Genomic DNA, 13,500 nt, shown 5'->3' on the forward strand with positions numbered 1-13,500 from the left:
GCGAAGACCGCAACACTGGTGTCAGGAGTGGGATACAAATTCATCGCCCTCCTCGCGGCACTGGTATCGGAGAACAGGAAAACGGGCTCTCCTGTCTCCAATTAAATTCACGGGAATCGGTCCAGGGGTGAGAGAAGCGACCCCCGATTCCCTCCAAATTACGAGCGAGCAAATTAACCCTTCACGAGAAGCAAGATGGCGTCTCAAGTCGAGCGGGAGCCGGGGGTATTAGAAATGGATGTAGAATGTGTAGGATCCATGGTCCAGGATGGAATCCCCGAGCAGGAAATGTTGATTGTGCAGGAACACGGACTCGCCCAACTGAACCCAGGGCCCGAGGTGGGTGCGGCAGCGGCCGCGGTGTATGACACCTCCCCCCCCCTCTCCACCAAGACCCTTCCCCAACCCCTGCCGAAACGGTTCACTCAAGCGCACCCGACGTGGCCCAGCTATGCGCCATGCTGGCGGCAATGACAAATGAAATAAAAAACGAAATGAAAGACATGAACAAGCAAATGAATGAAGTGAAAACGACGATGGATGCGAATACACAACAAATAAACGAAAAGATGGATACAAAAATGAACGGAATGGAAACAAACATGAAAGAAGAAATGAAAAAGCTGCGGGGTGAGACGCAGAACATGGGCCGATGCCTGCAGGCGGGCATGAAGGCCGTGACCAGGGAGCTGGGAATGGCGACTCCACGTGTGGGAGCAAACGAGCTGGAAGGGGGTGCAACGGCTGACAGGCCCGCGGTGGAGGCGGGTGAAAAAATAATTCAGGGGGCGTGTTGGGCGAGGGTCGTGACAGAGGAATCGACGGTGACCAAAAGGAAAAATTAAATGGGGAGACCAAAACGTGTGAGACGAGACACGAGGTGACGACAAAGGAAATAATAATAGTTGAGACACGGGAGATAGAGGGTGAGGACGGGGTAAGTGACGCACACACACACACGGAGGTAGTGGAGGATAATGGGGGTGAGCTCGCGGAGCGTGCAGGGACCCGGTGCGAGCAGCTGGATGGCCTCCTCCAGGAACGAGGGGAGGGAGTATGCCCCCTTGAGGCGAGTCACGACCAGGTGAGTTCGGTCGTGCTTTGCGAGGTTGAGGGGACGAGTGCTGTGGACGGGTGCACGGAGAGCTTGGGGGGTGTAGAGGCCCCGGAGACCCTTGTGGGGACACGAATCCCCAGTGTGGTTGTCCCTGTGTGTGTGGTGCAAGGCGTGAGTGCGTCCCCGTGTGTGGAAGCGACCCCGTGTGTGAGTGGTGTGGTGGCGATGGTGCCGGAGTACGTGCTTCCCAGCACGTCGTGTGTGGGTGAGGCACCGTGTGTGAGTGAGGCCGTGTGTGTGAGTGAAACGGCCAGTATGAGTGAGGCACCACGTGTGAGTGGTGTGGTGGCGAGTGTGCCGGAGTGTGTGCTTCCCAGCACGCCGTGTGTGGATGACGCACCGCGGGTGAGTGTCCCCGCGTGTGTGAGTGAGGCACGGAGTATGGATGAGGAACCGCGGGTGAGTGTCCCCGCGTGTGTGAGTGAGGCACGGAGTATGGATGAGGAATCGCGGGTGAGTGTCCCCGCGTGTGTGAGTGAGGCACGGAGTATGGATGAGGCACAGCGGTTGAGTTCCCCCGCGTGTATGAGTGAGGCACGGTGTGTGGATGAGGCACCGCGGGTGAGTGCCCCCGCGTGTGTGGGTGAGGCACGGAGTGCGAGTGAGGCACCGCGGGTGAGTGCCCCCGCACGCGTGAGTGAACGGCCGTGTGCAAGGTCGCTGTGTGCAAGGGAGACCGTGTGTGTGAGAGAGCGGTATGTGAGGGAGATGTCGGTTGGCATGCGGGAGCACGCAGCCGCGTCTCCCCGTGTGAATGTGATGGAGTGGACTGTGTGCGTCGTAACACGCAGGTGTGCGTGGGTTGAATGGAGGCGACGACGGAGACATGTGAGTAAAGAAAGCCGAGTAGCGGCTGTAGTTGTTTCGGGGACCGTGCCGGGTTCACCCAGCAGTGAGCACGAGGTTCGTGCTGTGCAACGCACGAGACCGCCACGTGCTCGCTTGCGAGAGTGAAGTCCCGGTCCGGAAACGCACGCGGTGGATTTGCCGATCCCGCGGACGGACAAAGTTTAGGCAGGATAATGGATTTGGACCGGACGGGTTCTCCACGCGATCGTGTGTGTTAAGCTCCAACGGGCAAAGCACATGTGTTCGCGTGGGGAACCCCTCGAGACGTGGGGCTTTTTTATTTTTATGCGCACGGTGACGCCATGGCTGCACGTGGGGTTGGAATCCGGCAGGAGGGGTATCTCTGCCGGATGGTACCGTCCAAGGAGGGACGAGGAACACGTGCAGCTGCATGACGTCACGGGCAGGTGCAAAGTGCGCGAGTTGCCGCGCTGGTGATGCGCATGAAAAAAAAAAAAAAAAAAAAAGCAAGCCTCACTTTCGGGTGCACAGGATTCCTGGGCAAGGGGTGGAAGACCCCCTTGACCGGGGAACAGGATGGAAACTAGTTAGGGGGAAGGGTTAGCTTAGTTAGACCGACTCCATGGGGCAGGGGTAAGTCCTCATGGAGTCCGTGGAATGGATTAGTTAGAGGGATTGTAGCCAGATTTAGGTTGGGAAATAAAATGAGTTAGGAGACAGTGACAGACTTGTGAATGTGTAGAGGGAACGTAGTTTAGCTACGTAGGTTAAATGGAACGTGCTACTAGTTTAAGGGACGACGTGGGAGCACGAGTTAGGGGAGGTAGTTAGAAGGATGGCAGAGTTCAGCGGTGTGTGTGTTGAAGAGTTGGTGAGTGGTGAGGTGAGTACTTGTTGAGTGAGTGAGGCCAGCGGGTCTGTGTGAGTGGAGCGAATGGGGACTGCATGGTGCGATGAGTGATTGGGGGGAGGAGTGAATCCCGCCCAAGGCACCCCGGGGTCAGTATAAAGTAAGTCAGCTGGGTTAGTCAAATTTATAAAATGGAGGTCGTTTTGTTGTTGGTGGGAGTGTAGGCTCGAAACCCGTTTGGAGGGGTGCAAGAGCCCTGTTGACGGGCTGGGAGCGTGGCTGCGAAAGGTGAGTATCGCTGAGTGGGTACCCCGGGCACCAGGCTAGTCGGCCGCGGTAGGCCATGGGCCCATGGGGGGCCGGGATAGAGTAGTGGGCACGGGTGCGCCTGCTTGGTGCGGGGGCCCGGGGCGCCATTAGCCGCGTGGGCAGTGTTGTGGGCAAGGGTGACCCTCGGAAAGGGGCCTGGGAAGCCAGCCTGCCACGTGTGCGTTTCAGGGGAGGTGCCATGGGGGGCACTCCCCGGTGTTAGGGAGCTGGTAGGCTCGGAGGCAGTGTAGTGCCCGGGGGTGCCATTGTCGGAGAATCGGCAGAGGGTCGTGCCTGCCAAAGGGAGCCACGTGTCCCAGCCATGAGACCGTGTGAGGGCACGGAGAGAAAATTGGGAGGGCGAGGCCCGAAATTGTGAGGACACCAACACAGGCGACGGGAATCTGGGTTGTTAGAACCAATAGTTTAAGCGAGAGGCGCTTGTTGAAAGCCCCGGGGTAGTTTAACAGTTAAATGGTTAGGGTAGATTAGGAGATGTACCCCTCCGCACCATCCATCCCCTCGCTGTCGTTGTGGGCCGCTGGACCCACTTGGTGTTAAGATCGCCGAACTCTGGGGAGGCCATTCTGAGGCTTCGTTGGGCCTCGACACAGGACGTTAGCTCTCCCTTATTCCCCTCCGGGAAGGGAACGTAGGGGTTGGGAGTAGGCTAGGTGACAGGATAGGTTAGCCGAACAAGGACGATAAAGGGGGTTAGGGGACGATTTATAGTGGGGAAGTAAAAAAAAAGTAAAAAAAAAAAAAAAAAGTTGGGGCTAAATTGGGGTTTGACAAATTAAGGGAGTGGGTATGTACAGTGACAGGCAAAGGCGATAGGTTGGGAGGGAGACAGGTAGGTAGGTCCGAGCCCACCTTCCAAGTGGCCAGCACCACCGCACTCCCTCCACCAACCTCCATGGAACGGCAAAGGCTGGCCAACTTCATCTGCAGCTGCTGTGCTGCAAGGCCTGTGCCGGCTGGATCGTCTGCAGCTGCTGTGCTGCAAGGCCTGTGCCGGCCAGTTCATCTGCTGGCTGTTTTTCTTCAAGGCCTGTGCCGGCCAGTTCATCTGCCGGCTGTGTTTGCCTGCAGCGGCCTTCTTCTGCGGGCTGTGTTTGCCTGCTCACCTTTGCCATGCCATGCCCACTGCCCAGGTTCACTGCCCCGTTCAATTTTTGCTTTGCCCCCCCCCCCCCTGTTCATTGCCATGTGCGCCAGGATCAAGGCAACAGTTTGCAAGCTGCAAGAACTGCCCCGTTGGCAGCTACAACACGGGCCTGCAGTGGCGGCCCGTGCACCGTGTTTGTGTCCATCCATCTATCCGTTGTGTTCATTGCGTGTGCCACTTGAGCTGGCACGGAGACTGCGTTTGTGCAACCCATGCACCGTTGTGGTTCACTGCGTTCAGTTCAAAAGGGAAGGCCTTGGACTGCGTGTGAGCAGTCAGCCACGTTCCCTGTCACCTGCATTGTTTTGAGCCAGAGACTGCATGCGAGCAGCCTGGCTCCCTGTTAACTGCTTTCTTTTTGCAGAGTTCATTGATCCTGGGCCATGGTTTAGTGTAAAATTTGTAAGTTAAGGTTAAGATGTACTGTAAATATGAGTGCGCCCCCGGCATGTCTGTCTTAGCGCCGGCAATTTTATTTCAGTCGTCCGTGTGAGTGAGTTTGTTTAGGTAGTTACGCAGCCCTCAGGTTATTTATTTTGGGGACACGAATACCATGAATGTCGCACTCAGGGATCCGTAGGTAAAATGTACTAGGGGAAAACTACACATGATGGCACACGAGAATTTGACGACTCGGGACGAGTCTGTAAAAAGGGGAGGGGGTAGTGTTGTGGTTACCAAATTCGCAAACCACCATTCAGGTCCCTTAGGTGAGGTATCTCGGTAAGTATATGTGTAGTTAGGCCCAAACCCGTTGTCTAGTGGGAATACATGTCATTTATGCGTGCTGCGACTCTTCAGGATAGCCGTTTTTCTTTTACTATCTTTATTTTGGACCAACCGCCATTGTTACCACCACCAACCACAACATCAACCACCCACCGCGGCGCCGCTTCACGTCACACCTCGCAACCGTCGCATCGCCACCGTTCTTGCGCCGCTTGTGGGTACCGGTGTTGGACTCGTGCAGGGCGCGCGCCGAACAGCGTGTACAAAATCACGGATTTTGTGCTCAAAAAACGGATCAAAAACGACACACGCCCACTTTTGTGCCGTCCAATCGGTGAGCGAGGGGCGATTTGGCCCCGCCTCCAGGGCGTTGGAGGGCGGTCGCTATATGCAAATTTATGGATCAAAAAGCATTCACGCCCACTTTTTCTCGGGCCAATGGGGAGCGAGGTGAAAGGTCGAAGGCAGGGGGTCAAAGATGAGAGAGCGAAGCCACGGGGCTTATATAAGCGACCGCGTTCGTCAAGTCAAGTTGAGTTAAGACTTCGCAGTCGGTGGAGTTGGGAAGAAGAAGCAAGAAGGAGTTGGTCGTCGTCGTGTGCGTTGGAGTCGGAGCGAAGGGGACGGAGCTGTGGAGAGGCGGCGAGGGCAGACGAGGGGGTGCTCGCGTTGTGCCGGGAGCTGCACACCAGGAAGGCCGACGGCGCGACCTGGCCGAGGTGGAGACGCTCGTCGCGGGACTCGAGGCAGAGTAGAAATCCTCCTTTCCCCCGAGCATTAGCAACCCCCTCCTGTTTCCCCCCCCCCCCGCGCTGAGATAGTGCGACCAAGGGGGCCCCTATCCCACCCCCTACCAGACACTGTCCGCGAGGCCCGCAGAGTTGAGGCACCATCGCCGCTCCGCGTCTCATCACCAGACGGGTAGGCCCGACCCGGTCTCGGCCTCAGGCCCGCCTCATCCTTGAGGGTTCTCTTTTCTTTTTCTTGGTTTTGGATATGTGTTGTCGGCGCCGTCTGTGAAGTAAAATTGTATAAGTGTTGCCGTGTGCTCGCGTAATCGGTATTAGATCTGCACTGTCGCATTTGCTTTTTGTGTAAAATTGCATTGTGTTTCTTTTCCTTTTCTATGTGCTTTTGGTGGAATTGAATATGTGTGCTTTCCGTTCATCGCGAATAAATGTGCTTTGTGTTGAACTGTTTCCCACTTCGCTCCATCATTTCTTTCATTGAATCCTCATCTTGCTTCACGTAAAGGGTTGGTAGTGGGCTGAATACGCCCGATAATTAATCGAACCGTCGAGGTCGACGAATAACACCGCTCGGTTATCCCGATAGTACGGAACGGGTCGCTTAAGTGGCCCGTGTCCGAAGTCGACCTGCGGCGAGGTGCGATCGCCCGGTCTACCCTCCGTGTGGGTACTTAGGTAGGTCGAATTTGGCGAGCAACCCTATCCCACGCGGAGGCTGATTGGCTCGATCGCGGTGAGACCGAAAGGTCCACCCGTGACTGGTTCCCGGCGTTAGTCCGAGAGGGTCACGACTGGATTGTCCGTCCGGTGGGCGACATGCCGCGATTCGAGTTACGTGGCCGTCAGCACGCCGGCGGGCGCGAATCCGCAACAATATATATATATATATATATATATATATATATATATATATATATATATATATATATATATATATATATATATATATATAGATATATTGAATCTAGGCAGTGTAGAGGCAATAAGCCGCTGCCTCGATCGCTCCTGAATTTTTTTTTCTTTGTGTTCAGACATTTACAATCTCCCATTTTTGAGCTCTTTCATCCAGCACAACAATAAAAGGTTTCTTCAAAAATAAATGGTTTTTTTTGGTATTGTGGTGCGTTTATCACACAGGCTTCGATCTGCTCGTTGCTGTGATTGAAAGGATCATTTCCAATGCTCTTATCATATACAGTACAAGCATTGTGAACATGCCAAACGTGTTTCCAAACATAGACATCAGGTCGTGACACTCAGTAGACTTGTGAAAGAATACAAATTCAGAATTCCACAAAAACTTCCTGTTCCAACTCCTGTTAAAATGATGCACTAAGTTCATCTTACAACATCACTTGATTATCCATAAGGAAACTGCCATCGTCATGGTTACCATTCCTAGCCAAACATTGACGTTCACGTGTGACTTGTATGTGAATTTGTTCATCATGTATGATGTTTGAACAACACTGAGTATTTGTGTAGATATTTGAGTAGACACTATGAGTAGACATTTGTCAGGACAACACTCAACAGCCAAGGGGGATCAGTGTCACGTAACGTTGGATATCCAGGAAAATCACACCACTTGCTCCCCACGATTGAGGATGGAAATTGTAATTTGGCCAGGGTGCCGGTGATAACTGGCCTAATCTTCATGAAAGACACTGTGGGGTCGTTCACGTCCACCAGGAACCAGTACGGGAAGATAGACGGATCAGAAATTTTAACATCCCTCCGAGGGACGGTGCAGGTATCGATTCCTCGTTCTGCATGTGAAACACCACGATCCAGGTTCTACTGCTGGGTCGGGATTTCAACCCGGGCTAGACTGCCAGACAGAGGTGAGTGTACACATCTCGATCGGCTGTCCCATCCATCCATCCATTGGGACCATACTCTGTGCAGAGCGTTGGTGCTGCCAAAGCAGTCTTCTGGGCTATTGAGTACAATCCTGGACGGGTCGCCACTCCAACACAGGACACCAGCAAGCTGGCACTCATTTTGCCCACATCGGGATGACAGGCAGAGTCAACCCCACCTGGTATTAATTCAACAGCCGAGCGGGATCCCAAGCCCACCACCCTAACCATTAAGCCAACACCAGGCATAACCAGGTGACCGATGACCATCAAGTTATTTTTTCTGTTGACCAATTTATCCCAAGATGACCCTCAAAATTTTTCATACTGATCGAATGTAGTGTTCTACATAATCAGTCATGACGTCATAACGAATGATATCATCAAAAAAAAAATCACATTCCCCCATGAGGAGAACTTGCCCTGTGCCAAGTTTCAAATTCCTCCTTGGTGCAGAGATACAGAGGTCAAAAGTTTTTTTCCGTTTTTCTAACATGGCTGCCACACCACAAGACCTATGACTCACAATCATCATAGAAACAGTCGACATGAGTCGTTGCACCAATGATGAAAAATTTTGTGTCAATCTGATAAGCGGTTCCGGAGAAAAGGGAATAACGGGACCGATCGCTTAACCCCGCTTAGTGCTTCGCGAGCGTGTGCTAAAAACAACAACAGCAATGTAACAAATAAATTTATCGACAAATAGTTTGAGAAATTACATTTGATAATGCCGTCAGTGTTCGGTGGAGTTGGCCACATAATTTCCCCTTCCCTTTTATCCACTCTTCTGTGACGATGCACATGTGTGCGTTTCATGTGCTGTTATGTCGTGGATAAAATTAAGTCCAATTAATTGCACAGATTCAGTGCTCACTGTAAGTAACTGACCTGATGTTCTGCAGACGTTTGCCATCTTTAAGCCATTCTCGTTCGAGGCCATGAGAACCCTTCGCCTGGCAACGCAACTCCACCGTCTGGCCCACTTGTCCCTCCACAACAGTCGGGTCCCCTCGCTCAATCCACAAACTGTGGGAGACGATACCAATTAAAAAAGACGAAAAATTAATCAGTTCATGGATTTTTATGGCTTGTCGGCAGGAAAGGTGAACCTTTCGGACAGCCGGTACAAAGTACTTTGTCAAAGATTCGTATTATTGTCACGACTTTGGCATCAACAAGGAAGTATAGCTCTCAGAGGAATACATAGAAGTCACCATAAGGAATTCCTGGGAAACTTAAATGATGCAAGATGCAAAAAAGGGTCGAAAGTCAAGTAGGCTAATAATAATAATAATAATGATTATTACTATTATTATAATTTGCGTTCCCTTGCAAGGAGCCTTGACGCAGGAGGAGGCCATTAGGCCCATACGAGCCTGCGCTATTATTGTTATATCCATATGTGGGTTTCAGAAAGTGGAACGGAGCCCTCCTAGATCCCAAACTATCCAACTCAGTGTGTGTGTGTGTGTGTGTGTGTGTGTGTGTGTGTGTGTGTGTGTGTGTGTGTGTGTGTGTGCGTGTGTAGAGGAGAAGCAACTTTCCACATCATCATGGTGAAGTGCCTGCTATGTAAACGTTCTTCCTTGTTTCTTCAAATCGTGCAGAACATCATGTGAAGCAGGTCAATCTGTGTTGCTGCCTCACAGCCATTGAAGGGCAAGTTAATCGTTTGCTCCTCGATCTTCACAAGCACCAGGAGTGGTCACATTGCTCTCACAAAGTAATCTCCTCACCTGAAAGACTTGTACCGCTGGACCGATAAACCCAGGCACGACACATTTCAAAGAACCTGAGTGGATGGTTCCTTCATCTCTTCCAGAAATTGTCATAAGTTCAGCAGCTGCAGGATACCTGCAAAACAGGTCTGCAGCCCATGCAATAGAAGTCACGAACAACTTGTACAAGCGAGCGGAGAGAAGGAATGTAGAAATGGCCTTGAAATGGTCGTTGCAGTTAATGAGTCTCAGATGAACATGTGATTCTGGAAAGCTTGGTACTGGCTTAGTGGTTAAGGTGGCTGGCTTGGGATCTTCAGGTCCTGAATTTGAGCCCCTGTCGGTCATTGAATTAACACCAAGTGGGGTTGACTCAGCCTGTCGTCCTTCTGAGGTCGGTGAAATGAGTAGCAGTGTACTGGTAATAGGGGCACAGAATCAACGGAATAGTCGTGCCTTTAGCCAATGATGCTACCCGCAGCCGTGTGCTGCATACGAAGGAGGAGGAGGATGCGATTCTGGTGAGCAAGTAGTTTTGAAAGTCAATGGTTATATGCAACTTAAGAGGGGGGTATGTAGGTCGGTGGGTGTCATGCTAGAAAAGGTACGCAAACAGAAAGAGGAGAAAATAAGAGACTATTGAGGAGGCAACAAGAGACTTGAACTTTTGGGAAGCAACAACAGAGTTGGGGTTTGAAGAGGCAAGAAAGGGATGAAGGTTTGGGGAGGTAACAAGAGGGCAGGGGTCAACTAAGAGGAGCAATAGGAGCTTTGAGGAGGCAATAAGAGACTATTGAGACCTCATAATGAGGATGTCAATGACCTGGACTTCATATGTAGGTCTGTGGGTGTGATGTTAGAAATATAGTGCCTTCAGAAAGTATTTACACCCCTCGACTTTTGTCACATGTTGTTATGTTACACCCTCAATTAAAAATGGATTAAATTTAAAAAAGAAATTGTCACCGATCAACACAAGATACCCCATCAATGGAAAAGTGAAAACATGATTTTAGAAATTTTTACAAATCGATTAAAAATGAAAAGCTGAAATGTCTTGTGGCAATAAGTATTGAACCCCTTTGCGATGACACTCCAAATTGAGCTCAGGTGCATCCAATTTCCTTTGATCATCCTTGAGATGTCTCGACAACTTGATTGGAGTCCACCTGTGGACATTTCAATTGATTGGACATGATTTATAAAGAAACACACCTTTCTATATAAGGTCCCACAGTTGACAGTGCATGTCGGAGTAGAAACTCTACCATGAAGTCCAAGGAACTGTCCGTAGAACTCCGAGATAGAATTGCAAGGAGGTATAGATCTGGAGAAGGGTATAAAATAATTTCTGGAGTGTTAAAAGTTCCCAAGAGCACAGTGAGCTCCATCATTAGGAAATGGAAAGGATGTGGAATGACCCAGACTCTTCCGAGAGCTGGCCGTCCAACCAAACTGAGCAACTGGGAAAGAAGGACCTTGGTCAGGGAGGTCACCAAGAACCCAATGACCACTCTGACAGAACTACAGAGTTCCTTGGCTGAGATGGGAAAACCTATTGGAAGGACAACAATCTCTGCAGCACTTTACAAATCTAGGCTTTATGGGAGAGTGGCCAAACAGAAGGTACTTCTGAGGAAAAGTCACATGACAGCACTCCTCGAGTTTGCAAAAAGACACGTGAAAGACTGAGAGCATGATGCAACATATTTTGTGGTCTGATGTGATGAAAATTGAACTCTTTGGCCTGAATGCAACGTGCTATGTCTGGCGGAAACCGAGCACAGCTCATCATCCATTTAACACCATCTCTATCATGAAACATGGTGGTGGCAACATCATGCTGCGGGGATGCTTTTCAGCGGCAGGGACTGGGAGACTTGTAAGGATCGAGGGAACACTGAATGGAGCCAAATACAGGTAAATCCTTTAGGAGAACCTTCTTCAGAGTGCAAAAGACCTGAGACTGCGGCGAAGATTTACGTCCCAACAGGACAATGACCTCGAGCATACACCCAAAGCCACACTGAAATGGCTTCAGAACAAGAACGTGAAAGTCCTTGATGGCCCAGCCAAAGCCCAGACTTGAATCCCATTGAGAATTTGTGGAAAGGCTTGAAGATTGCTGTTCACCGACACTCCCCATCCAACTTGACAGAGCTTGAGCAAATCTGCGAGAAAGAATGGAATAATATCATCAAATCCAGATGTGCAAAGCCGATTCAAAGACCCAAGAAGACTCGAAGCTGTAATCGCTGCCAAAGGCACTTCTACAAAGGATCGACTCAGGGGGCTGAATACTTGACACATTTCAGTTTTTAATTGTCAAATAAATTTGTAAAAATTTCTAAAGAGATGTTTTCACTTTGTCATTACGGGGTAATGTGTGCAGAGCGATGACCAAAAAAAATTTAAATTTAATAATTTTTAATTCAGGCTGTAACACAACAACATGTGAAAAAGTCAAGGGGTGTGAATACTTTCTGAAGGCACTGGAGGTAGAGGTAGAGAGAGAGAGGTAGAGAGAGGGAGGTAGAGAGAGAGAGGGAGGTAGAGAGAGAGAGGGAGGTAGAGAGAGAGAGGGAGGTAGAGAGAGAGAGAGGGAGGTAGAGAGAGAGAGGGAGGTAGAGAGAGAGAGAGGGAGGTAGAGAGAGAGAGAGGGAGGTAGAGAGAGAGAGAGGGAGGTAGAGAGAGAGAGAGGGAGGTAGAGAGAGAGAGAGAGAGAGAGAGAGAGAGGTAGAGAGAGGTAGAGAGAGAGAGAGAGAGGTAGAGAGGTAGAGAGGTAGAGAGGTAGAGAGGTAGAGAGGTAGAGAGGTAGAGAGGTAGAGAGGTAGAGGGGTAGAGAGGGAGAGAGGTAGAGAGGTAGAGAGGTAGAGAGGTAGAGAGGTAGAGAGGTAGAGAGGTAGAGAGGTAGAGAGGTAGAGAGGTAGAGAGGTAGAGAGGTAGAGAGGGAGAGAGGTAGAGAGGTAGAGAGGTAGAGAGGTAGAGAGGTAGAGAGGTAGAGAGGTAGAGAGGTAGAGAGGTAGAGAGGTAGAGAGGTAGAGAGGTAGAGAGGTAGAGAGGTAGAGAGGTAGAGAGGTAGAGAGGTAGAGAGGTAGAGAGGTAGAGAGGTAGAGAGGTAGAGAGGTAGAGAGGTAGAGAGGTAGAGAGGTAGAGAGGTAGAGAGGTAGAGAGGTAGAGAGGTAGAGAGGTAGAGAGGTAGAGAGGTAGAGAGGTAGAGAGGTAGAGAGGTAGAGAGGTAGAGAGGTAGAGAGGTAGAGAGGTGGAGAGGTAGAGAGGTAGAGAGGTAGAGAGGTAGAGAGGTAGAGAGGTAGAGAGGTAGAGAGGTAGAGAGGTAGAGAGGTAGAGAGGTAGAGAGGTAGAGAGGTAGAGAGGTAGAGAGGTAGAGAGGTAGAGAGGTAGAGAGGTAGAGAGGTAGAGAGGTAGAGAGGTAGAGAGGTAGAGAGGTAGAGAGGTAGAGAGGTAGAGAGGTAGAGAGGTAGAGAGGTAGAGAGGTAGAGAGGTAGAGAGGTAGAGAGGTAGAGAGGTAGAGAGGTAGAGAGGTAGAGAGGTAGAGAGGTAGAGAGGTAGAGAGGTAGAGAGGTAGAGAGGTAGAGAGGTAGAGAGGTAGAGAGGTAGAGAGGTAGAGAGGTAGAGAGGTAGAGAGGTAGAGAGGTAGAGAGGTAGAGAGGTAGAGAGGTAGAGAGGTAGAGAGGTAGAGAGGTAGAGAGGTAGAGAGGTCGAGAGGTCGAGAGGTCGAGAGGTAGAGAGGTAGAGAGGTAGAGAGGTAGAGAGGTAGAGAGGTAGAGAGGTAGAGAGGTAGAGAGGTAGAGAGGTAGAGAGGTAGAGAGGTAGAGAGGTAGAGAGGTAGAGAGGTAGAGAGGTAGAGAGGTAGAGAGGTAGAGAGGTAGAGAGGTAGAGAGGTAGAGAGGTAGAGAGGTAGAGGTAGAGAGGTAGAGAGGTAGAGAGGTAGAGGTAGAGAGGTAGAGAGGTAGAGGTAGAGAGGTAGAGAGGTAGAGAGGTAGAGAGGTAGAGAGGTAGAGAGGTAGAGAGGTAGAGAGGTAGAGAGGTAGAGAGGTAGAGAGAGAGGTAGAGAGGTAGAGAGGTAGAGAGGTAGAGAGGTAGAGAGGTAGAGAGAGAGAGAGAGAGAGAGAGAGAGAGAGAGAGAGAGAGAGAGAGAGAGAGAGAGAGAGAGAGAGAGAGAGA

General features: G+C 50.7%; 1 protein-coding gene across 13 annotated transcripts in view; it reads right to left on the reverse strand.

Moving 5' to 3' along the window:
- Positions 1 to 13,500, reverse strand: part of LOC147020629 (papilin-like) — a 210,456-nt gene that overhangs the window by 55,924 nt on the left and 141,032 nt on the right. For all 13 annotated transcript variants that reach the window (XR_015061900.1, XM_085896135.1, XM_085896136.1 and 10 more), the window contains one exon: positions 8,486 to 8,623. Coding sequence is in view for 12 of the 13 variants with exons in the window: in XM_085896135.1 (XP_085752261.1) it covers positions 8,486 to 8,623 (138 nt within the window). In the remaining variant the exon portion in view is untranslated. The remainder of the gene's footprint in view (positions 1 to 8,485; positions 8,624 to 13,500) is intronic.

The sequence above is a fragment of the Eptatretus burgeri genome, chromosome 9 (assembly GCF_056783735.1).
Source record: "Eptatretus burgeri isolate ZD-2024b chromosome 9, Ebu_testis_v1, whole genome shotgun sequence".
NCBI classification, from domain to species: Eukaryota; Metazoa; Chordata; class Myxini; order Myxiniformes; family Myxinidae; genus Eptatretus; species Eptatretus burgeri.